The sequence below is a fragment of the Thamnophis sirtalis genome, unplaced genomic scaffold (genome assembly GCF_051295495.1).
Source record: "Thamnophis sirtalis isolate CommonGarterSnake01/CBP01778 unplaced genomic scaffold, rThaSir2_p1.2 scaffold_1, whole genome shotgun sequence".
Classification (NCBI taxonomy): domain Eukaryota; kingdom Metazoa; phylum Chordata; class Lepidosauria; order Squamata; family Natricidae; genus Thamnophis; species Thamnophis sirtalis.
In genome coordinates, this window is record NW_028261381.1 from 27,658,023 (window position 1) to 27,682,982 (window position 24,960).

The 24,960-nt window shown below is 42.4% G+C and overlaps 1 protein-coding gene across 6 annotated transcripts in view; it reads left to right on the forward strand.

The window, feature by feature from the left end:
- The first annotated feature begins 21,626 nt into the window (after nt 1-21,626).
- COBLL1 (cordon-bleu WH2 repeat protein like 1) overlaps nt 21,627-24,960 on the forward strand; it is a 113,061-nt gene continuing 109,727 nt past the window's right edge. For 4 of the 6 annotated variants that reach the window (XM_087709628.1, XM_087709632.1, XM_087709617.1 and 1 more), the window contains exon 1: nt 21,630-21,974. Coding sequence is in view for 4 of the 6 variants with exons in the window: in XM_087709617.1 (XP_087565743.1) it covers nt 21,928-21,974 (47 nt within the window). In the remaining 2 variants the exon portion in view is untranslated. Of the gene's footprint in view, nt 21,975-24,960 lie in introns of all 6 variants that reach the window. The other 2 variants (XM_087709641.1, XM_087709649.1) reach the window with 2 other exon arrangements.

Sequence of the window (24,960 nt, forward strand, 5' to 3'; positions counted from 1 at the left end):
TACTTGTTTTTATTTATCTGGAAACTCAGGACAATGAGAGGCAAATGTAGATTTGCACGTTATTGCTCACTTTTTGAACTCAGCGCTTCACTAACATACACACATGCCCACATCCAATCACTTATTAGTTGCCTAGGTGTTTAAATTCTAGATTTATAGCAGGAAACTCACTCAAGTTGCATGACACCTTCTCCTATGGAATGACTCCAAAATGCTTTTATAACTTCTGACAAGGTTTGGCTAGTCCCACCTTATTACTTTTCTCATCTTTCTCTTGGTATTTTTCCATCTGAATACACTATCTCTTGTTTTGCGAATCATGTCATATTTTGAGAATAGTTCCTTGTCAAATCTTCTTAGAAGCATTCATGCAGGAATTTTTCATATGTTGCATAAACTGAAATCTCTAAAACAAACTGTCCTGCCTCTACCTATTCCATCTTGCATCAATGTCCATTCATAACTTTGTAGAACTGCATGGCATACAGAATATATGATATCACCACCAGACAATTACATATTACAAAATACAGGGCACTGGGAAAAATATACTGTCACTGCTTGATGTGATGAGATAGACGAGAAAGATGAGATACAGTTTAGGTAAAATTAGCTAATGTCTTGTAATTCTACTAGTTCCATGTACAGGTAGTCCTCGACCTGCAACAATTCATTTAGTGACCATTCAAAGTTAAAATGGCACTGAAAAAGGTGACTTATGACCGTTTTTCACAGTTACAACCTTTGCAGCATCCCCATGATCCTGCGATCAAAATTCAGGTGCTTGGCAAATGGTTCATACTTATGACCATTGCAGCGTCCTCTGGGTCACACCTTTTGCAACCTTCTGGCAAGCAACGTCAATGGGGAAGCCAAATTCACTTAACAACCAGATTACTAATTTATCAACTGCAGTGATTCACTTAGCAACGGTGGCAAGAAATGACGTAGAACTTAACAAATTCTCACTTAACAATATAAATTTTGGGCTTAATTGTGGTTGTAAGTCGAGGGCTATCTGTACTGTCTTTTAAACTATTCACTAGCAATCTCCAATGTTTCATAAATGCATGTGGTAAGAAGGGAGGAGACGCAAAAAGAATGAATCAGCTATTTGTTAATTCTTGCATGTATAATCCAGCACATAGTAGGAGTGTCATAGTGCTTACATTCCACCTATGAGAGGGGGGGGGAGAGAGAGAGAGAGAGAGAGAGAGAGAGAGAGAGAGAGAGAGAGAGAGAGAGAGATGTCTTTATTCTCTTAAGGTTAACGCTAATTGCTGGAGTCTTGGCAACTGCTCAACAACAAACAAATAAACAAACCACTGATGACTCACTTATTAAAAACGAGCACTAATAAACGTCAGAGTATAGTTCCTAAAGATTTTCTTTTACAAATCTCATCAATATTACTTGAGGAACCTACTAAGCTTTTGTCTTTCTAGGTGTATTTCATACTCCTGGGCATTTAAAGGACAATGTTTAATTATTATTGCATATCTCTTCGATTACTTCTGTCTCTGAGCATGCACCCATTTTATGATTACACTTTACCATCAGTTGAGAAAACACATACAAATGGTTCCATTTTGCAAAGAATAGCTCACAGATATTTTGATGGCAGGCTATGAGAGAGTGTATCAATATTTCCAGTTAAATTACTGTATATTCCTGATAACATTTTAAATAATAACAAGGAAATGGCCACATAATCACTAATTAACAATACACAGAATGTTTTCCATAGCCAGCTTCAATTTGTTGCGCCACATACATGGCTTGTGATGGAACAGAAGACAAATACCTGAGTTTCCATGATACTAAACCTAGTTCATTTGATTGTGTTTAACACACTGTATGTATTCACACTATGGTTTTATAAACTATTGTTTATGGCAGGGATGGATAACTTGTGAAATCTAGTCTGCATTTCATCATCAAAGTCTATTTGTAGGTTTCGACATTTGAGACATTTCTGCCATTAGTTTGACTGAGACAGCAGGTTTTGGGTAGCATGAAGAGAGTAGCTTGACTAGTCAATTTATTATCTGATTAGCACATTCCCCCCACCTCCAAGCTAGACAGTCTGACCTTGATGCGTTTAAATTTAAGCCTGCTTATCCCTTTCCGGACCATAATAACTTCCAGACAAGACCTTCAGAGCATCTCTGTTCTGCCTGCATTGGAGATGTCAGAGTGAGTATCAACAGAATGTTAAGGATAATTGTCTGTATTGGCAGATGATCTCATCCCTTGGCTTTATGTAAAGGTTACATGAGAAAACATTGAACCATATGACATCCCACAATGGGGGGCCATATGGCTTGATCTTCCCCCAACATAGTGCCTTTGACCCAATCCTTGTGGGTAATCCAGAAGGATTCCATGATCAATAATACTGAAGGCCAGGAAAAGATTAAGTAGAACCATGAAGGTTGTGCTTCTCTGCTATAGATCATGCATAGCAAAGGTCAATGTGAACTCAAGTTCTGCAGTTTGGTATTATTCCCATGGGCAGTTGAAGCTTAGACCGGTGTGTTATATGTGATTATTTATAAATCCACACAACCGTCTGGCAACATTCTGATCTGGTATGGAAAGACCACATCGATCAATCAGGTACAATGAAGATGACTTCTACCTACAGCTCTCATCCAGATCTGCACGAAATATGTAACTATGCCAAGCAAATCCTAGTCAGAAATCTTGTTCATATGGTAAATATTAACTCAGCAATGCTGTACCCGTGAGATACACAACATTTTTTGAGCCACAGGCTTTTCAACTGTATATCAAGGGCCATATTCCCAAAGGAATGTGGGAACAAAAGTGGTTAAAGTTAGTAATGGTTATTGCCAGAGAATGAAAAACGGGTCACAGTAATTCTTTAAATAATATTTTACTACAGATATTATTCTGGCCCCATATAACTTGAGAGTAAAGCATGGAGTGGAAACAGTGGGAAGAAAACACTGGATCCTGGAAAGCACCAGTACAAAAACTAACTAGCGCACAAGCGAACTGGTAATAAAATCGGTACAAACCCACCACTGGAGTATGGGTAGTTAAGGCTTTTATACAGAAGTTTTCCTCCACTACAAGAGTTGACTGCTTAGCGGCATCAAAATGCCTTGTAAAATGATGCCATATCATGAGGAGAGTGTGGGGGAGAAACAGGCAGGAATATTTCTTGAGAAAGAAACATAGAAGCAACTCTACTCTATCATTACTTCCTCTACCTGCCTGAAAATTAATCCTACCTGTGAAAGATATTAGATTATTTAAAAAACATTGTCATTGACACCCCCCCCCCCAATCCCTAATGCTCCAATTTTCATTTAAATCCCCCCCCCCAAAAAAGATATATTGGCTTTAACTGATATCAGCTGCTCTCCCATGATTATTGTGGATGGAAAAGAGAGATCACAGTGTCAGATATTTGGTCAATTTTGGTCTAGATTCCAATATTTTCCTCTACTGAAGAAGATCATTTTAGTATTCTATTGTTAGGCAATATCAAGCAACATGCTGCTCTGATGCACGAGTATCATCAAGTCAAGAAAGGAAAACATTGAATCTCTAAGTAGATCCATAAAATAGCCTTTGACCAGAGCAGTTTATCAGCTTGAGATTCCCATCAAAGCAACACGAGGAGAAAATGCCTTTTGTTCCCAGGGAGGAAGACACTGCCAATGCATTCATTAAATAAGCCAAGGGCAGGATTGGCATGGATTATGGCTTCACAGCTGTTATATATTGTATTAAGATTATTTGCCTTATTCCTCATTTCCTCATCATCAATTATGCAAAGTTCACCAGTCATTTCAGCAGCCAATTTTCTAAAATGGCTGTCTCTGCCAAAAAAAAAAAAGACCCATTCATTTTGGAGGGGGGGAAAGCCTTTGACCCAAATGTTGAGCATTGATTTGTTATGTAACCAATTCTTGTGAAATCAGTTTGTGGTTAAATTAATCCACTTGTTTGTTTGTTTAATGGATATTCTGTGTCGCCTCAAAAAAGTTCAAGTGAAAACACGCAAACTGTCAGCTGTGTCTTACTGACCCTGCATCACCTATGAGAACTTCCTATGATGAGAGATTTTAGGGCTGGACTCTGACAGCCCTAATACAACAATTTAAACTATTTTACTTGTGGTAATGATTGGAATGAGAAAACCAAAGTCACTTGGCATCTTCTCCTAGAATTGTGATTGCAGCTTTATATTCTCTGCTGGCCAAAAGCTATTCTGAAAACGTTCTCCTATATTTTTAACAATTTGCAAGGCAAAGCTGGAAATGAAATAAATGCTTTGATTGGAAAATTCCCAGATCAACCTGGTGGTATCCAGAAGAGTTGGGGTTCAAATTCCTAAAATCCTAACATAGCATGCTTTGATTGGAGGATTGATGAAATCAGTAACAATGGGTGTAAAACAGGGGTGAAATCCAGCAGGTTCTGACAGGTTCTGGAGAACCGGTAGCAGAAATTTTGAGTAGTTTGGAGAACCTGCAAATGCCACCTCTGGCTGGCCCCAGAGTGGGATGGGAATGGGGATTTTGCAGTATCCTTCCCCTGCCACACCCACCAAGCCACACCCACAGAACCAGTAGTAAAAAATAATAATTTCACCACTGTAAAACCTTAAAAATATTGGTAAGTAAAAGATGATCTGGTGATTTCAGGAACAATGGCACCTGCAGCAATTCCCTTTGCTGTATCAGGTGGGATGGGGAGATGTAATGAGGGATAGGTCATCCCTCAGATAAACCAATCCTATAACTAGAGCTTTAAAAATTAAAACTAGCATTTTGAATTGGACCCAGAAACAGACTGGTAACCAAAGCAGCTCGCAAAGCAGAGATATAACATGGGTTCTTCTAGAAACATATTTATCTAGGTGTGTGCTGCTGCATTCTGCACCAGGTGAAGCCTTGAGATATTCTTAAACCAGCTCCATGTAGAACATAATTTAAATAAATGGAAATTATTCCCGAGTAAATGTGTAGAATTGCTTAGTTCAAACCAGCAATGTGTGGGGGCAAAAGTTGCAGTTGGCAAGACCAATTTTAAAAGATTTCTTCCTATGTCTCAGGAGGTATGTGGTATGTCTGTCTGTCTGTCCATCTATCCATCTATTTTAAGGCTCATGTTACTTTTGTGTGTTTTACCTATCTCAAAATGCCAAGAAATCATGTCACCAATTTTCAATACTTATGGTAGATTGGGCCATATAATTGCTTTCCATAAGTAAATAAATACCAAGGACTGCAAAAGAGGATTTTGAAGTTCTGAAATAGCCTGGGGAAATTTATTGGTCAGCAAAACAAGGAACCTTATGGTTAAGCTCAAGTAAGTAAGTCATCATATATTCTTGGTGCACTAATTTTGATCCAGAGGATCACAAGTCAGGCAGGCAGTGATGCCATGAGGGTAGAAGTTTGGAGCAGAAGCTGAAAGCTCTTTGGTCAGTTGGAGGAAGACTGACTTCTCAGATTTTGCATCCATAACCTTCTCTAACCTGGTGTTCCCCAAGACTTTCAGAATTATATATACAGTCCATTTTTCTTAGGTTCTTGGAGTAGGGAGATAACAGATGTTTATGTCATGTCCCCCCCCCCCCCACAGTACAGGGCTTTACATGACTTCTATTTCTCTATTTTTACACAGGATATATCTGTGTTGTTGGAGATAACTCTTTAGAAAACTGTGAACAGCCAAGAAAACAAACCACCGGAAGGTTAACAAATCAATCGAAAGTTCTTACTTGAGGCACAAAAGACCAAGTTTAAATTATCCTATCTTGCCAAGATATGCCAAGACTTAGCTCTTTGGAGAAGGTTCTAATGCTGGAAAGAAAGAGAAGAGGATGATCAGTGACAAGGTGGATGGACTCAATTATAGAAACGAAGAGTATATATTTGGAAGATGCGAAAGATCAAGTTATATTTGCTCCATGATGATCTGTCCCTATCTATGTGATCACTAAGGGTCCACAACAATTTAACACATCATCAATCAATCAATCAATCATCAATCAATCTTGAATGTGATATTTTTTAGACACACTGACAACCAAGATGCACTGCATGACTGTTTCATCCTTATTGGAAATTGTCAGATGCAAGTAGTCAGATTTTATTTTATGGGGTACAAACTCTGTACTGGAAATTGAACTCTCAAGCGGTTGAGAATTCTCAATAGATCTGAACAGCAGTAAGAAACGCATATTGCTGCCAATAGCATCTTGCATGTTTACTAGTTAATAATTCAATAATAATTCTCTGTATTACTGCATATTATCTAATAACGGAAATATAATTAAATGTAATAGCAGGAAGAATAATGACCAGATTAGCAAGAGTATTTGTTGCCTCAAGTTGCAGCAGGTGGCAGGACCTTTTCTTGGCTTGGATATGGGTAGAATCTTAATGGGATATCTTCAGGGACTCCCAGGACTAAACTGGAAAATTGGAAACACCCCAGAAGAAGGCAGTAACAAACCACCCCTGTACTGTGGCCAAGAAATGTCCATGGGTTGACTTGGACATAAAGAAAATATTCCAATAGAGTAGCATATCTATAGCTCTGAGCTAAGCTGTGAAACTCTTGGTGTTCCCTGAGCTTAGTATTTGCTTGGACATGTTTCATTATCCAACTAAGTAACCTGATGTTACCTAGTCGATAATGAAACATCTTCAAGCAAACAACCAAGCTCAGAGAACACCAAGGACTCTCAGGAACTTTTATTTTTTCCCCTGTTACTTCATTAAAGATTGCCTTTGTTGTATCATAGTAAAATAGAGAAAGATGTAATGGGTTACGGTATATATCTTTCCCTTGGATTATTTGCAGTATTGATAAATCACCTGCATGACAGAATATTTTTATCTAATTAATGTAAGAATGGGAATAGCAATTAAAAAGTGAAAGTTCAGATGTCAGAGGGGGTAAATAAATTATTATTCACTGTTTATTAGTAAATACAAAGAGACTGGTCAGATTAGAAAAGAGAACATCAACAAACTTTGTTCCTTGCCATTTATAGATTTGATGATGACTAAAAGCATTTAAATTAAATTTACAAACGTGAATAACCTGCTCTGGACTAAAGATGATTTGGGTGCAGCACTTTCTGATCAAGCACATTAGGAGAAATACCAGTCACACTTAAAAAAAAAAAATTAAAGCATCGGCAGAGTTTTGGAAAGATAAATAATGTTGGCATTTATTTATTTATTTTATGGAAAACCATTTTGTATGCTCGCAATTAAGAATTCCAACAAATGCAGTTCTATGTTGGATTTACGTTAAAAGTTTTGGGTGGTTCCCAAACTTTAATTTTTCTGGGGAATTGCCACATTCTGTTCATTTATTTAAATGGCTGTCATCTATATTTCCTCTTAGGTGCTGTAAGGTGTTTTTCCTGAGCTCATGCATGGTTTAATTTTATTAAGTGAGATCTGGAGTAAAACACATTTGTAGCACCACGCAAATTCTGATAGTTTTCTGGGTTATTACATCTTTAAGTAGGAATAAGAGTGAATTGCTCACTCTTATTTGAGGTTTAAGGAATTAGTGATAAATGGTCTCTTAATTGCCCCTTTTCTGCTAATTTCTATTGTGATACACTGTCTGGTATAATCCTATTCGAAAGTATAATTCTTATTTCACTAGTTCAGTAAAACTCTTCTCAGATTAATGTCTATAAGACTACATCCTTTTTACAGATTTTCCTGTGATATATACTGAATGGGTGTGTATGTGAGAGCACATAAAGCACTAGTTGGGAGAAGGAAAGGATCTAATACAAATTATGGCATTTTTCAAAGAAAAATTAGATGCAATCTTTAGGTAATGAAGCAATCTGCAATCTGCCATGTATCTTACTTCTGAGTAAGAAAATATAATCTACTATGACTTGCAAACAGGAAGATTTTAATGAACATAACAAGCAAACTTTGCTGAAAAAGAAGTGAAAATAAAAATTGACTGGGCTCATACAACACTGTAGTTCAAAACTGAAGAAACTACACAAGACCATGATTAAGCAATACGTGAACCAGCCACTGGGAGTCAGCCAAATGCTCGTATGCATCTAATGTGATGCATAAATGCTTGTGATAGTCTAGAGAATTTGGAAGATGACAGCCAGCATTGCCAATAGATGATGTGAAGTAAAGCACAACATCTAGGGCAGGGGGTGGGGAACCATGGCTCTTTTATGACTTATGGACTTCAACTCCCAGAATTCCTCAGCCAGCCATGCTGGGAGTTGAAGTCCACAAGTTGTAAAAGGGCCATGGTTCCTTACCCCGATCTAGGTCACAATCCCTTCCCCACAGAGATGGACTTCAAAAATTTCAGCAACAAGTTCTCTGCCTAGTTGCTGGGTGTTCATGGCCATGGTGGGCATGGCCTAGTCAGCCTCCTGCACCACAGCGGGGGGACGGGATGTTTTCGCTCTCCTCAGGCTCCGGATGTTTTCCTCGAGCCTCTGCCTTGGAGGCCCATTTCCCCCCTCCCCGAGCCTCCGTGCAGGCCCTGCACTTACCTCGCATCCAAAAGAGGTCACACGGAGACCCCTGGAAGGGGAGAGAGGGGCAGGGCGGGGCCAGCCAGGGTTAGGATTTGGAGATTCTCCAAACCAGCCATAACATTAGCTACGAGTTCTCCCGAACCCGGGCAAACCCATAACAGCCAACCCCCTGCTTCCCCACCACCCTCGCTGATATGAACATAGGAGAAAGTTACTCCTCTGAACAACACTGAGGAAGCTGATTAATTACCAGAGCAATCATGTTTTGAGAAATAATTTCCATATGGTAGAAACTCTTCCTACAATAAGGCTTATTATATGACTAAGGCTACTTATCTGATTAGAATCAGATAAGAAGTACAAAAACTGTGTGTAATTTTAGTCTTTGCCTAATAGTCTTGGGCATTGTGTAACCTTTTTGCCAGTTTTTTCTTCTTCTTTCAAGCATTTTAAGGAATACAGGAGAGGCAATGCAAATATTTCTACTTGGGTTTTGATTTGTGGCTCGGTGTAACTTGGTTTCTAGAACCTTTATTTTCATAAAGGTTTATGTTTAAAAATACTGGTAAGACAGCAGCAGTTTGTCAATTTTTCTTCAGCAGATTTGGAACACAAAAATAAACAATTACAGACTTGTTGATTATTTATGAGCATTAGCTGACTTATAAATGCTCTTCAAAAGAGCTGTCTATCCTGATCACAGTGTTATACTAATTTGCTTTGCACAGAGTTCCACAAGGATATATGAGTTTGGTGATAAGTCCCATAGGCTAGATGATTTGTGCAGCACTTCAAAGGTTCCAATAGTATCAACAAAATTTGATTCCATGAGATGACTATTTCACTTTCTAAAGACTAAAATGCACAATAGGCAGCAATAGGCAGAAAGTCCTTGAGGACTTTCGGTTCATTTGCTCTTTAGAATACCAGCCACCTACCCACTGAGCCTTGCCAATCCTGGCTAAACAGGATTAACTACACGATAGCAATTTGAAATGGACTCTTGGTGTGGCTTGCTAATTTCCACCACCCATTCCTTTGCGAATCATTTTGAATAAGAGACATGAAGTAATAAGTAGATATGTATAATCATCGTGGAATATTTTTGACGCCAAGTTAAATAGCTACATTACAATTGGTGAATGATTAAAATAAAAAAGTGTGACTTTAATGCTATTGGCTCATGACAATACTTTCTCGGGCATGTTCTTGCACCTACATATTCATTAAAATGATACTGGGAGGCAAATGCAACTCTTGGGAAAAAAATAATCTCTTTGGGATAGGAGTATCCTAGAAGACTGCATTATTTATTTCTTTCACCACTGTATGGGATATTAAACTAATAATACTATCTCTATATACTTTATTACTAGATAAAGGCTTTCTTTTAATTAACTGTATGACATCTAATACAAATTTAATAAGGAAAACATCCTTTTCTTTCAAATCCACACTCACTTTGAACAATAGCAATAGCACTTAGACTTATATACTGCTTCACGGTGCTTTACATCCCCCTCTAAGCAGTTTACATTGTCAGCATATTTTCCCCAATAATCTGGCCCTCATTTTACCAACCTTGGAAGGATGGAAGGCTGAGTCAATCTTGAGCCAATCAGGATAGAACCTCTGGCAGTCAGCAGAATTTGCCTGCAATACCCATTCTAACCACCATCACAGCACCACATGCTACTCAAATATCTATAATATTATTTTAAAGACATATGAAATATTGCTAAAGAAACCATAAGATAGTAATAAGATATAATATTGTCCGTAACACAAAAATCCAACTTGTTTGCCTGAAGTAAAACTCGAAAAATTAGAATATTGTGCAAAAGTTCATTTATTTCAGTAATGCAACTTAAAAGGTGAAATTAATATATGAGATAAAACTCATTACATGCAAAGCAAGATAGTTCACGTTGTGATTTGTCATAATTGTGATGATTATGGCGTACAGCTCATGAAAACCCCAAGTCCACCATCTCAGAAAATTAGAATATTACATGCAATCAATAAAACATGGATTGTACATAGAACAATATCAGACCTTTGAAAAGTATAAGCATGTGTTCTGACCCCCCTTCACGGCTCTTAACAGACGGCAAGACAAATAAACTTAAAAGGAAGTCTTTCTTTATCAGTTTTCAGTTCAAACTGGCTTCGAGCCCAAAAATAACATAAATACAAGTCTCCGACAAGAATGCAAAACAAAACTCTTAAAAGCAATACACTTCTTCCAACGTCTCCACGAATCAGGGTTACAGGAAAACACCAAAGCACTTATTCAAGTGTAACAAGCAATGTTGTACGAACCCAGGAACACACGAAGGAACGTATGAAGGAACGGCGTTGACTCCTGCGACTAGGGCGTGGCAGTATCCGTCCTTTTATCTCCAAAACCCCACTAACGAGTCCCAGCTGCATCGTTAATCATTGCACTCCAAAAAGACTCACAGCAGACATCTGCTGAGTCACAACACTATCCCCCACCGCAGAGCCCTTTCCCCGGGGTCCGATGGTCGGGATGACGTGTCCCCAAGATGACCAGCACCCATTTCCCTTGGTGCCTTTTTCATGAATCCCAAACCTCTGGAGGCACAGCCCCCTTGAATTAGGTATCCGGTGGCCACCATGTTTCCTTCCGCCCTTCACGGCGTCGACACCCTGTCCAGGGTCATCCACCCTCCACAAGGCCAACCCATCAGCCCCCCTACCATCGGAGGTTTATGGCAGCTCTACCGACTTCGGCCGAGCCTTCACTCCCTGTCTAGGGTCCTCCATCCTCTGCAAGGCCGACCCACCAACACCCTTTCCGTCGGAGGTTGACAGCAGCTCTACCGACTTCGGCCAAGCTCTAACTCCCTGTCTAGGGTCCTCCACCCTCTGCAAGGCCGACCCACCAAGCCCCTTTCCGTGGGAGGTTGACGGCAGCTCTGTCAGTTTTGGCTGAGCCTTAACACCCTATCCAGGGTCCTTCAGCCTCTGCACGGTCGACCCACCAACCCACTTTCCGTCGGAGGTTGACAGCAGCTCTACCGACTCCTGCCGAACCACCACGCAATCCCCTCCCGCAGAGCCTTTCCCCCGGTTTCGATGATTGGGGTGCGGCCCAGGAGGGTTGGTGACGGCCTCTCCGGAGCATGGTCCAAGACCCTGGTACCCTTCGGGAACCCTAAAGACAAAGTCCAGTGCTGCGGGGACCAGAGGCGACAACGGCTGGAATCTCGGCGGAGTTCTCTTTGTAGACCTGGCCCAATGACACTGGGCACATGACTTCAAGCACCTCCGTATGTCGTTTTTCAGATGGGGCCACCAAAATTGACGGGAGACCAGGCGCAACATCCGAACAAACCCCCAATGTCTTGATGCAGATGCGCAATGAATCTGCGAGAGCACCTGTCGACGGATGTGCCCTGCGGGAACATAGAGCCGGCCCCGACACTTCAAAATATCCCCTTCCAAAGTCCTTGGGGATGCCGGCCTCACTTCCGCCTTTTGTCGCTCCAGCCAGTCGTCACCCCGCTGTGCATCCCGTACCAGAGACTGCATGCTCCCGGGATGACAAACGGCAGTGCAGATTGCAACGGGTAGAACAGTCCGTGGTGGAAGCGAGTTTGCAGGGTCGGAGTTCTTTACTTTACTCGGCAGGGCATCCGCCCTGGGACTCCACACCCCCCGAACGCAAGCTATCTTGTGCGAATTGGGTAACACGGCCGCACCAAAGTGCTGGTTGTCCGACTTGATCGTGCGTTGCTGAGGGACAGCTGCAGTCCGTGCAACCTTTCTGTTCTTCTTGGGGCAGCTCCTTGCCAAGTGTCCAAGATCCCCGCAGTAAAAACACAATCCCTCCGCACGTCTTCTGTCCATCTCTGTCCCTGACACCCGAGGTCGGACAGCACCCAACTCCATGGGCTCCTCCCAGTCCACTGCAGTCTCTTGCTGAACTGGCATGCTGGTGGTTTCCTGGAATACATGGAGAGGCCTTCGCCTCTGCAGCCGGGCGTCTATCCAGAGGCACAGGTGGACCAACGCGTTGAACATCGATGGCCTGTCCACCCTCGCCAGTTAATCCTGCAAGGCCTCAGACAATCCATCTTGGAACGTGTCCAATAGAGCTGGTTCATTCCATGTGGAATCCTGGCTACGTAGCCTGAATTCAGACACATAGTCCTGCAATGACCCAGTCCCCTGCTGCAGTGATTTCAAACTTCTGGCGGCTGTTTCCCCTTTGATCGGATCTTCAAACATCCATTTGAAATACTGGTAGAAGCCCTGGAAGTCATCCAACATAGGGCTCTGCTGCACTAGCCGAGGCACTAAGCCGAGGCACTAAGGGATAATCTGGTAGGTCATCGCTGGATTGATTTTCAAGCTGTTACCCCTGAGGATGTGGACAAGGCCATGAGAGCTGTAGGTGCCTCCACATGCGTGCTGGACCCGTGCCCCTCCTGGCTGGTTGTTAACAGCAGGGAGGTGACACGGGGCTGGATCCAGGCGGTTGTTGCCGCCTCCCTTCGGGAGGGGGTCTTTCCCCCCGCTTTAAAGGCGGCGGTGGTGAGACCCCTCCTGAAGAAACCATCTCTGGATCCAGCCGTTCTAAACAACTATCGTCCAGTTTCCAACCTCCCCTTTATGGGGAAGGTTGTTGAAAAGGTGGTGGCCTTTCAGCTGCAGCGGTCCTTGGAGGAAGCCAGTTATCTTGATCCATCCCAGTCTGGCTTCAGGCCTGGCTACAGCACAGAAACCGCTTTGGTCGCATTGACCGATGATCTCTGGAGAGCCAGGGATGGAGGCCATGCCTCCATCCTGGTACTCCTTGACCTCTCTGCGGCTTTCGATACCATCGACCATGGTATCCTTCTGCGACGACTGCAGGAGGTGGGGGTGGGAGGCACTGTCTTACGGTGGTTCTCCTCTTACCTCTCGGACAGGTCGCAGTCGGTGTTAGTCGGAGGGCAGAGATCGACCCCTAGGCCCCTAACATATGGGGTGCTGCAGCGTTCGGTCCTGTCCCCCCTACTTTTTAATATCTACATGAAACCGCTGGGCGAGATCATTCGACGGCACGGGATAAAATACCACCAGTATGCGGACGATACACAGTTGTATCTGTCCGCCCCGTGCCAACTCAATGAAGCGATGGACGTGATGAGCCAGGGCCTTGAGGCTGTTAGAGACTGGATGGGGGTTAACAAGCTTGTACTCAATCCAGATAAGACCGAGTGGCTGTTGTGCTTCCCTCCCACTAATTGGCCAAGTGTTCCATCTCTCAGGTTGGGGGGTCAAATACTACGCCTCTCAGATAGGGTCCGCAACTTGGGAGTCCTCCTGGACCCACAGCTGACTTTTGAACATCATTTGTCAGCTGTGACCAGGGGGGCATTTGCCCAGGTTCGCCTGGTGCACCAGTTGCGTCCCTACCTGAACCGGGAGGCTCTCACAACAGTCACTCGTGCCCTTGTGACCTCTAGGCTGGAGTACTGCAATGTGCTCTACATGGGGCTGCCCTTGAAGAGTATTCGGCGACTTCAGCTGGTCCAGAATGCAGCCGCGCAAGCGATCGTGGGTGCACCTCGTTTCACCCACGTAACACCTATCCTCCGCGAGCTGCACTGGCTGCCTGCTGATCTCCGGGTGCGCTTCAAGGTGCTAGTTGTCACCTACAAAGCCCTTCATGGTATTGGATCTGGGTACTTGAGAGACCGCCTACTGCCAATTACCTCCACTAGGCCAATAAGATCCCATAGATTAGGCCTCCTCCAAATTCCATCAGCCAGTCAATGTCGACTGGCAACTACCCGGAGGAGAGCCTTCTCGGTGGCTGCTCCGACCCTTTGGAACGAACTCCCTGTGGAGATTCGTACCCTCACCACCCTCCAGACCTTCCGCGTAGCCCTTAAAACCTGGCTGTCCCGACAGGCCTGGGGCTAAAGACTTCAACCCCCACCCGAATAGTATGACTGTTGCACTTTTTAATGATGTATTGTCTTCATGTATGTAACTTGTTTTGTCCTTCCCTTCCCCTGAATTGTGAGCCGCCCTGAGTCCCCTCAGGGAAAAGGGCGGCATACAAATAAAGTAACTATAACTATAACTAACAAGGGTGTGGCCCAACGGGCAGCCGTGCCTGAGAGCAAACTGATTATGAATCCCACCTTCGTCCGGTCAGCGGGAAAGTCCTCCGCTCTCAGGCTCAGGAACAGCTGGCATTGTCCCAGAAACGTGGCAAACATAGCCAGAGTCCCATCATATTTATCTGGCATGGCTACTGGGCACTTCCTCCTTGGTTGGGGAGGGTTTTGCAGCTCTCTGCAACTGTTGAATTTGGTCCGACAACATTGCTATCTGTTGCGCCATTAATCTATTCTCAGCCATGAGCTGTTCCATAATTACTGAGATTAAGGCTTGTCAGGCAGGAGTCAATCTGTTCTGACCCCCCTTCATGGCTCTTAACAGACGGCAAGACAAATAAACTTAAAAGGAAGTCTTTCTTTATCAGTTTTCAGTTCAAACTGGCTTCGAGCCCAAAAATAACATAAATACAAGTCTCCGACAAGAATGCAAAACAAAACTCTTACAAGCAATACACTTCTTCCAACGTCTCCACGAATCAGGGTTACAGGAAAACACCAAAGCACTTATCCAAATGTAACAAGCAATGTTTGTACGAACCCAGGAACACACAAAGGAACGTATGAAGGAACGGCGTTAACTCCTGCGACTAGGGCGTGGCAGTATCCGTCCTTTTATCTCCAAAACCCCACTAACGAGTCCCAGCTGCATCATTAATCATTGCACTCTGAAAAGACTCACAGCAGACATCTGCTGAGTCACAACAAGCATGCATATGTACTCAGTACTTGGTTTGGGCCCCTTTTGCAGCAATTACTGCCTCAATGCGGCGTGACATGGAAGCTATCAGCCTGTGGCACTGCTGAGGTGTTATGGAAGACCAGGATGCTTCAGGATGACTCTGGTCTTAATGAAGCACAGTGGTCCAAAGTCCTGTTGTTCAGTGGTCCAAAGTCCTCTTTTCTGATGAGAGCAACTTTTGCCAAAAGCACCAAAACTTGGTTCAATGACCGTGGGATTACTGTGCTTGATTGGCCTCTTCATTCTTCCTCCATACTCTGGGTCCTTGGTTTCCAAATGAGATGCAAAAGTCATGGCTTGAACTATCTTGCTTTGCATGTAATGAGTCTTATTTCATATATTAGTTTCACTTTTTAAGTTGCATTACTGAAATAAATGAACTTTTGCACAATAGTCTAATTTTTCGAGTTCACCTGTATATCAGCTACTTACAAAAGTAAAATAGTTAGCTTTCCAAAGAACTTTGAAAACCTGAATGGAAGCTCTGCATTTTATCCTTTTTTATGCCTGAACCACACATAGTTGAAATTAATAAACGATTCAGCAGATGGCATCAAATCCAGTTCTGAGCCAGCCTGAAACACCATGACTATCAGGTGCAAATCTGACAGATGCATTTCTATGCACGGATAAGCAAGACAAAGAGTTTCTGTTCTCCTAAAATTCTGCTGATTTACTACTGTGATAGAGATCATGGGATAAAGCTGTTATAACAGATTGATTAGCATTGTCCTTCAAACACTTCTTTAAAATTAAAATTGGGACAAAGAAAAGATATATGATACAGTGCAAAAGCATTTTAAATCAGTACCTCCTTCATTTCCTAAAAGGAAATCTGGTCCTTTTAATCTTGCATTAACAGCATTTTCAAATTTGCCAACTTTAAGTGTGTGGACTTCAACTCCCAGAATTCCTCAGCAGCACGTTGGTTTCTCAAATTTGAAAAATTCTGCATTACATCCTCTCTTACTTCATCTAAATATTCCACAATGCATGGATTCCTGTATGGTTCTGGGGGGGGAAATCCTGTTTTTGCTCCTTTTGGATTTGCATCTTTGCCACTATATTGACAAAATCAATAGACTTCTAGGGGACAAATAACTTCAGGGATCAGTGTTTATTTCACTTATTTAATCAACAAAGTCCTCCAATATTTGATGTTTCAGTATTACATTCAATAACTGGCTGCATCACCTTTAACAGCAATAACTGCAACCATATACTTCTTGTAAATAGGTAAATCTCTTACCTCCCTGGGTAGGTATTGTGCACCATTTCTTCAGCTCAATAACATTAATCAAGGGGAGAAGCAACTTAAAACTGATGAGAAATTTCCTGACAGTTAGAACAATTAATCAGTGGAACAACTTGCCTCCAGAAGTTGTGAATTCTCCAACACTGGAAGTTTTTAAGAAGAAATTGGATAACCATTTGTTTGAAGTGGTGTAGGGATTCCTGCCTAGGCAAGGGGTTGGACTAGAAGACCTCCAAAGTCCCTTCCAACTCTGTTATTCTGTTAATCTTGTCATCAGAATGTAACTTCTCAGCACCTATAAGCGAGAAAAGTAAAAACAGAGAATACCTATATTGAATAATGTATGCATTTATTGATTGATTTGTACTCATTTTACCTAGCTGTCCCTGTGGGTTTTTTAACAGTTAAAACTAATCAATAAAAAGGATAAAAGCCAATGCAGAAACATATAACACAACAGAAATAAGGAACAAGAATAACCCTGACCAGTAGCCAAAGTCCATCCTTGCATCAAGCTCCTTTACAGGTGCAAAAGCTCCCCAACATTGGTAGACCACTAAGACTAAGTATGGTTACAAAGCCATGTCTTTAGGGCCGCTAGGAGCTGTGGTGTTGCCATGATTAGAATCCAGTATTGCAAGCTCACTTTGCCCAATTCCAGGAGTTCGATCCTGACGGGCACAAGGTTGACTCAGTCTTCCATCCTACCAAGGTTGGTAAAATGAGGACCCAAATTGTTCAGAGCAATCTGCTGACATTTGTAAACTGCTCAGAATGCTGTAAACGCTATGAAGCGGTATACAAGTCAAAGAGCTATTTTTATTGCTATTTTCCTGAAGCTAGCAGGGTTGTGCTATTCTAAGATGATGTGGGAAGTTATCATCCAGCCCTCTCCCAGAAAAATGAAATATCTTAGGAAATATTGAAAAGGCAGAGTATTTCTCTGGATATGAAAAGAAAGAAACATGTTTTAAAAGACAGAATAGTTGCCTGTAGCTTCCTGCCCATCCCCACTGTTAATGGACCATTAAGAAGGCCAAGCTAGTCTCTTTTAGCACTTAGACTTATAGCAATAGCAGTTAGACTTATATACCGCTTTCAGCCCTCTCTAAGCGGTTTACAGAGTCAGCATATCGCCCCCACAGTCTGGGTCCTCATTTTACCCACCTCGGAAGGATGGAAGACTGAGTCAACCCTGAGCCGGTGAGATTTGAACCGCCGAACTGCAGATAACAGTCAGCTGAAGTGGCTGCAGTACAGCACTCTAACCACTGCGCCACCTCGGCTCTTCCATAATATTTTACATAATAAAGACTTCTCCACTGCAGCCCCAGAGGGGATTGGAGTAAAGGCATGATAATATTGGCCCTTTACTCAACTGACCACATGGCATCTGAGAACTCAACTAAACCTGGATTCAAAACACAGCCCAGAGAGTTGCCCCAGCATGGCCCTATGGGAGTCTGACAACCAATCAGAATACATTTCTTACACAGGAACAGGAAACAGAGAGGTGGGACTGAACAGGTTATAAAAAGCCTAGCAAGCCCCTCCCTCAGCCCTTCTCTTCTTCTCCACCAACATTGAAGCATGTGATCACCTTTTCTGTTCAGGGCTCAAGCCATGTGGCCCTGTCCAACAATAAACCATCTTTCCAAGCAGGCTCCATGTCTCCAGTGTCTTTTTCCCCACTTGGAGCCGAACCCAGAAGGACATTTCTTTCATCAGTGGGAAGGAGAAAGCAAGTGATGTCTTAGCTGAGAACTCCAGAAAGCCCCCCCCCCCAATTTAAATAATGCAGGGATTTTCCTTATGTTGATTTATTCTGCATAGTGGAAAATTCCACTGTGTGCAGATGTCTGTTACCAAAGAACAAGCTGAAATACCAACAAGCATAATACAAGTAATTATTTGCCAATTTCCTTTCATTATGTAATTCATACTGTAAATATAATTTGAACAAAGACTTATTCTAAAAGTAATGCACTGAACTTTTAAAATGAGATTAGGTTGAGCTTTTTTTTTTAAAGGAGTTATGCAACATCTGGACAATTAACCATTTTGTCTTATACGGTACTCGTCCCGTTTAATCATACTTCAGCTGACTAAATGCAAAGCTGATCCAACATCATTTTTAGCCATGTTCATTTGTTTAATAAAATGCATCCCTATGGTAAAATATTGTATGTGTATAATTAAGTTAAACTTGATAAATTATAATTTAAAAAATGAGTTGTAAGATGCACCAAATGCTTTTGAAAAATTTACTAACTGTAAGCCTGATTCCGTGACCTTCAGAAATTCTTGGGAATGGCCTGTGCCATTTTGCACAAGCAAGGCTTCTGTGCATTTTAATATTTTCAGTTTGTTATGCAAAAAATTGCATATATGGGTAGTCCTCAACTGATAATTTTATATTGTTAAGTGAGTTTTGCCCCATTTTACAACTTTTCTTGACACATTTGTTAAGTGAATCACTGCAGTTGTTAAATTAGTAACATGGTTGTTAAGTGAATTTGGTTTCTCCATTGACTTTGCTTGACAGGAGGTCGCAAAAGATGACCACATGACTCTAGGACACTGCAACTGTCATAAATGTGTCACTTGTCAAGTATGTGAACGTCAATCATGCGACCATGGGAATGCTACAATGGTCATAAGTGTGAAAAATGGTAATAAGACTCATTTTTCACTGCCATTTTAACTTTCGAATCGTCATTAACGAACTGTCATAAATCAAGGACTACCTGTGCATAAGACACTATTTTATGATATTTTGCTATTGCAAATGCTGGTTTAACAGATCCTGTTGTGCTTCCATTTCTGTTCAGTTCCATGTGGGAAGAAAGACACTGGAAACATGGAGACTGCTTGGAAAGATGGTTTAATGGAGGACAGGATCACATGGTTTGAAGTCCTGGTCAATAAAAAGAAAGAGATGCTGAGAGTCCCTGGGTTTTATGCCCTCTCTGGGTTTTTGAATTTGAGCCTGTATTCTGATTGGTTGTCAGACTCCCATAGGGCCATGCAGGGGTAACTTTGTAGGTTGTCTGTGTCCCAGGCTTGGTTGAGCCTTGCTGGGTGATGATGTAATGAAGGGGCTTTGGACAATTCCTATTATGACTCTGCTTGAAGGAGGTAGATCTTTGTTATGTAGAATAGACTGGTCCAAGGTCTTAATGGCCCATTAAAAAAGATGGTGGGGGGTGACTTTCTGTCTCCCTTTTAGGGGAAATATTCTGCCCTTTTAATATTTCTTAAAATATTGCATTTTTCTAGGAGAAAGGTGGGTGCTAACTTTCTACAGTAAGCAGTGCAGTGAAGTCAACAGGACTATTTCTTGACAGCTTTTCCCCTATTGCTGGAATGAAATGCTCTTTATCCGTATTTCACTTGGCAGAAAACAGGAAATCTGTGATCCCTATTCTACCTCTCTCTTAGGTTGGTTTCTGTCAGGGCAGTGTGGAAAACGGGAGCCAATACTTGATAGAATTTGCACTCTCTGAGGGTCAGAATAAGTTCTCTAGCCTAAGTACAGATAATGACTGACTTAAGCTTGTCTCAAGGGCTGGGGATGAGCTGACAGCAATGTCAAAAGGCCATGAGAGAGGGGAAAAAAACATGTTGCCAAGGTATGCTTGTACCATGATTAGGAGTTACAAGGGAAAGGCCCTAAACCTTTAAGAGGCTTAAGAGATCCCCCCCCCCATGGTATTTAGTGTGCCCATTGAAATATAATCACTAGTTTTCCTCCCTCCATTTCTTTGGGGGTGGGGGTGCCTTTAAGTCAGTGTTGACTCCTGGTGACTGTCTGGTCAATTTTCTTGGCAAGGTTTTCTAAAAGTGACTCGCAAAATTGGCGATGTTGCCATCCTAGGCCAGAGACAGTCTGTTCAGTTGTACTTAACGATTTTTCTAATTCTGAAAAACTAATATTGCGCGGGACAAGAAAGGCAAAGTTTACAGGGATCCCAAAGTCGCTCTGGGCATTGGAAGAGAGTAGTGGAAAAACCAGTGGTGAAATCCAGTTTTTATTAACTACCGGTTTCTCCGAACTACTCAAAATTTCCTATATCGGTTCTGCAGAACCTGCTGAATTTCACCCCTGGGAAATACCCTTTCCTTTCTCTCAAGCAAAACCATCCAGTCAATTGAACCGGGTTCTAAGGATTTGCAGCAAAAAACCACCACAAAACATCCCATTTGCGGAGGGGATGTTGCAGCCCAAAGAGCGGAAAACGCGGGCCGCGGCACCTACACGCAGGGGTGTCTTGACAAGCCGCTGCTTCCCAAGAGCCAAGCGAGTTTGCAAACCCGGATTCCTGCGCGCTGAGGCGGATTTGGAGAGGCCCGGGCGAAACGCTAACAGGATTAAACCTCTTCCGACGCCCGAAGCGATCTGCGTTTCTCCTCCCCACCTGTTGGAAAGCTCTCGCTCTCGCTCTCGCTCTCTCTCTCCTCCGTACGGGTTAGCGCACACGCCTCCCTCCAACCCCCGGCGGCGGGAATGAGCAGCTGCAACTCCCAGCCTGTTGCGGAAACAGCTGCTTCAAGCGCTTGGCTAGGCGAAGGGCAGCGCGAGGAAAGCCCGCCGAGAGGGAAACGGGGGGGGGGGGGGAAGAAACCAGGGAGCCTTTTACACCCCCGTCCCCAACACACCCACAAATACACATAAACACACAAACACACCCACAAGTCTCGGAAGAAAAGGCAGGCAGAGCGCTCCAAAGGGAGCCAGTCTGCTCTGGCTCTGCAGGAAAGCGCGGCTTCCCTCTGGCGTTTGCAGCCGGGAAAGCTCAGCGTTGCCGGGATTATTATTTTTGTCCCCCCCCACCCCACCCCGCTCAATTGGTTCCCCGCCTCCCTTCCCGGCGAAGTTTTCCAAGGTGTGGTTTCAAAAGCAGCCTCCCATCCCTTGTGCCCGGCTCCCGCTGAGCTCCGGGAAGGAGGAGAAGAGCCTTTGAGGGCGAGGAGGAGGAGGAGCGCGCGCGGGGCCGTGCCAGCTGGGCAACCGGTACTAAGAAAGCGCCCGCTTTTGAAGGGAGGAGGGGAAAAGGAAAGGGAGAATGCGGAGTCGCCTTTCAGGGACGCTGAAGCGGCGGGAAACCAGCACCGCCGCCAGAGTCTAAAGCTTTCGGCGGCTCCAGACAGGTGAGGCGGGGAGCAGAGATCCTTGCAAGGGAGTAGGCGTAGTTTTTGCATTCCTGCCTCCGCTGGACTTCGACCTGGAGCTTACCAGCCGTTTTAAAGAGAAATGGACGGTCAGACCTGCGCGGCACCGAGCGACGTGGCTCTCTCCAGGTAAGCACCCGCTCTCCTTCCTGCTGTTTTTGTTGCCGAGAGGCAAAAGGTGAGAAGGGCGCCCCGTTTACAAAAGTTCAGGGGGGGGGCAGGTAAGTGGCTCCCCTGTTCCTCCACCTCGTAGTGCCCCCCTGCCTTAAAAAAAAACTTACCTGGCTAAGAAAGTCAGTGATTCACTTAAGGGAGCTCTGGGGATGATGGGTCTTATGGAGACGGTGACCAGCTGCCCTCAGGAGGGTGGGGAACAGTCTCTCAGCCTTTGCGGTGGTTTGACTGGGAATGACAATTTTTAGAGGAGAAGAGCCTCTGAATAAAGTTAAAGTTATAAAGCTGGATGCATAGAGTTGTGTGCACCTTATTTGAAAAATACAAGATACAAAGACCCGAAACTTGGTTAAGTCAGCTGGGTTTATTCCTAAGTAAGGTTCAGTTTTCTGTGAGTTGTGGAAACTGGGAAGATTTATTTTGAATGCCTCCAAATTTTGAGTGAAGAAGTAATAATTATTTCTTTAAAGGTTGGGGGGAAGAGGAAAAGCTTCACTTGATGAAAGCAAAGATAAGTTAGTAACCTTGGCAGAGAGGAATGTGAGTATGGTATGCTGTGTTGGTGGAATAATAATTCACCTTACAAAGCATTCCTGTTTGCTTGGGTAAAACAATACACCTTACCTCTGGAAAGGGCAAGTCAGCTCAACTTGATTTAAAAAAAAAACCTTATTGTTGGACTTCTAAGCGTTGAAAGATAGTGCCTGCTCCTTCCTTGCGCATGCTGAAAACAAACTTGAGTAGTTATGTGGATTTAATGTGATATTTTGCAAGGACTGGGAAATCTCTCATGCAGTCTCTGAACAAGAAAAATGTATTTGCATGTAAATGGGGGAAACAGGTGGGCTAATTATAATCTTAAACTATTTTTGGCTTACTATACAGATAATTTAGGGCAAAGCCGTGCATAAGAGTATTAGATTTCTGTGGTTTTATCTTCCTTGATTGGTTTTGGGGAAAGCTATGGAAAGCTAAAAGGCTGTGTAACAAGGAAGCGTGAAACATTCATTTTGATTCTTTGGAGAATTAAAACCAAACATTATTTCAAAGGAGAGAAGTTTCATATCATGCAACTTTCATCAAAACTATTTCACATGCCCTTAAATCTTGGGGTGGGGGAGACAATAGTGAACATCTAGGAAGTAGGGTAGTAGTAGCAAATATCTTAGAATAATATTGTGATGCAACTATTATAAATTGTTCAATAATTTAACTAAAAGAATTGTGCATACTATATATAAATTGTTACTTCTTAGCATGAAGTCCCATATTTTTTTCTTTGCATTTTCCCATTTGGTTGAGTTTTTCAGTACTCCGACATACTATTCTTTTTTATTGGGGATATATTTATTGGGTTTCAGTTTCCCATCAGTTAAGAAGACAAAAACTGCAAAGCAGGTGGTTGTGCAAATATCATAAGTATTTTTGGAATGTATGTATGATGCTACCATTGTGAATTTCTTGTTAAGAACACTTATCAAGTTTTAATATTATGACTGTCTAACTTATTTAGAGGGCGAGTGCTTGCTTGTTGCAGTAAAGTACAAATGCCATAAGCAAAATACCTGTTTACTCAGAGGTATATTCCTGCTTAAATTGCTTGATAGCAGTGTGCAGAAACTTTACATTGTATAGCTCACAGCAGTACAGAAACCTTATAGTAGGACTCTGAGGGTCCACATTGGCTATTTCTGCTTCCAAGTGATGCTTTTAAAATCTACTGGAACATATTGGGGATTTCTGCACTGAGAAGCAGAAGGATGGACTCTCACATTTATGGTGGGCTTTTGAGACACTGGAAAGCAGTGGGAACTTTTGCTACTTCTAAGTACTTCCAAATCCAATAAGAAATTGATTATCTCTCCTTGAGCCTCTTTACGCAGGGACAGGTGCTGAAAAATCCTTCAAAGAAATGGAAATAGTGAGTGTATGTATATGTGTGTTGGGGGGGGGGGTTGTTTCTGTTATGTAGGATTGGAATATAACTTATTGGTCCTGGATTTTGAGGGTGGATGGAAGTTTCAGAAGCTGAAATGCGGTTGGGACAGACTGGAGAAGTCCTATGTTTTCTCTCTTACATTCTCAGAGATTATATACAGTATAAAGAGTTAACAGTTGCACCAATTGTACTTCATGTTTGTGTACACAAAACAAAGAACAGGTAGTTCAGCACATGACAGCCTATCAATCTGAAAATACTCTGAAACAAATAGGTATTGTTTCTGGCACTCATAATTCCAAGCCCAAGATTTTAAGAGGGTGGCCAATCCAAGTAGTTTCCCCTCTACATACACAGTATATTGTATATTATATTCTACAAAGTGGTTTAAACAACAAAGGCATGTGTGAGAGACCACTCTGTTCTGCAAATAATCTTACTAGCCTTTTGTATGGTGCTTATGTGTAGTGGTGTTAGTAGTAGCACAAAAGAAATTATACTTTCAGACTGCATTTTCCTGTAGATTGTGGTATGAATTTATTTTTTTAAGCAACAGGCCAGAACCTGTTCATATTAATAAGTAGGAAATCTGTTGGACATCAAAATTATTTTTAAAGTCTCATTATGTAGAACTCTTCAGTAGTCTGGATTATGGAAGAATTGCAGGAAAATATTAGTAATGCATATAAGACAGAAACAAGCTAAAATAGGGGTGGTGGTGGTGAATCAACTTCTTGTTTATTGCCTATGTTTTGTTACAAACTATTCTAACTGCTGCCTGTTTTTTAACAATAATGGTTACATTGAATATTATATTAATATATAAAGCATGTGATATGGTTCCAGGATCAGAGCCAGTGACTATATTTGAATGGCCTGAAGGTGTGTTAACATTCAAGGAAGCTAAAGCTGCAATCTAAGAAAGGCAGTCTTGGCCCTCTAAGTACTTGAAAAATAGACCACCTGTGAACCATATGTAAAACCACCCTGATCGCCATATAG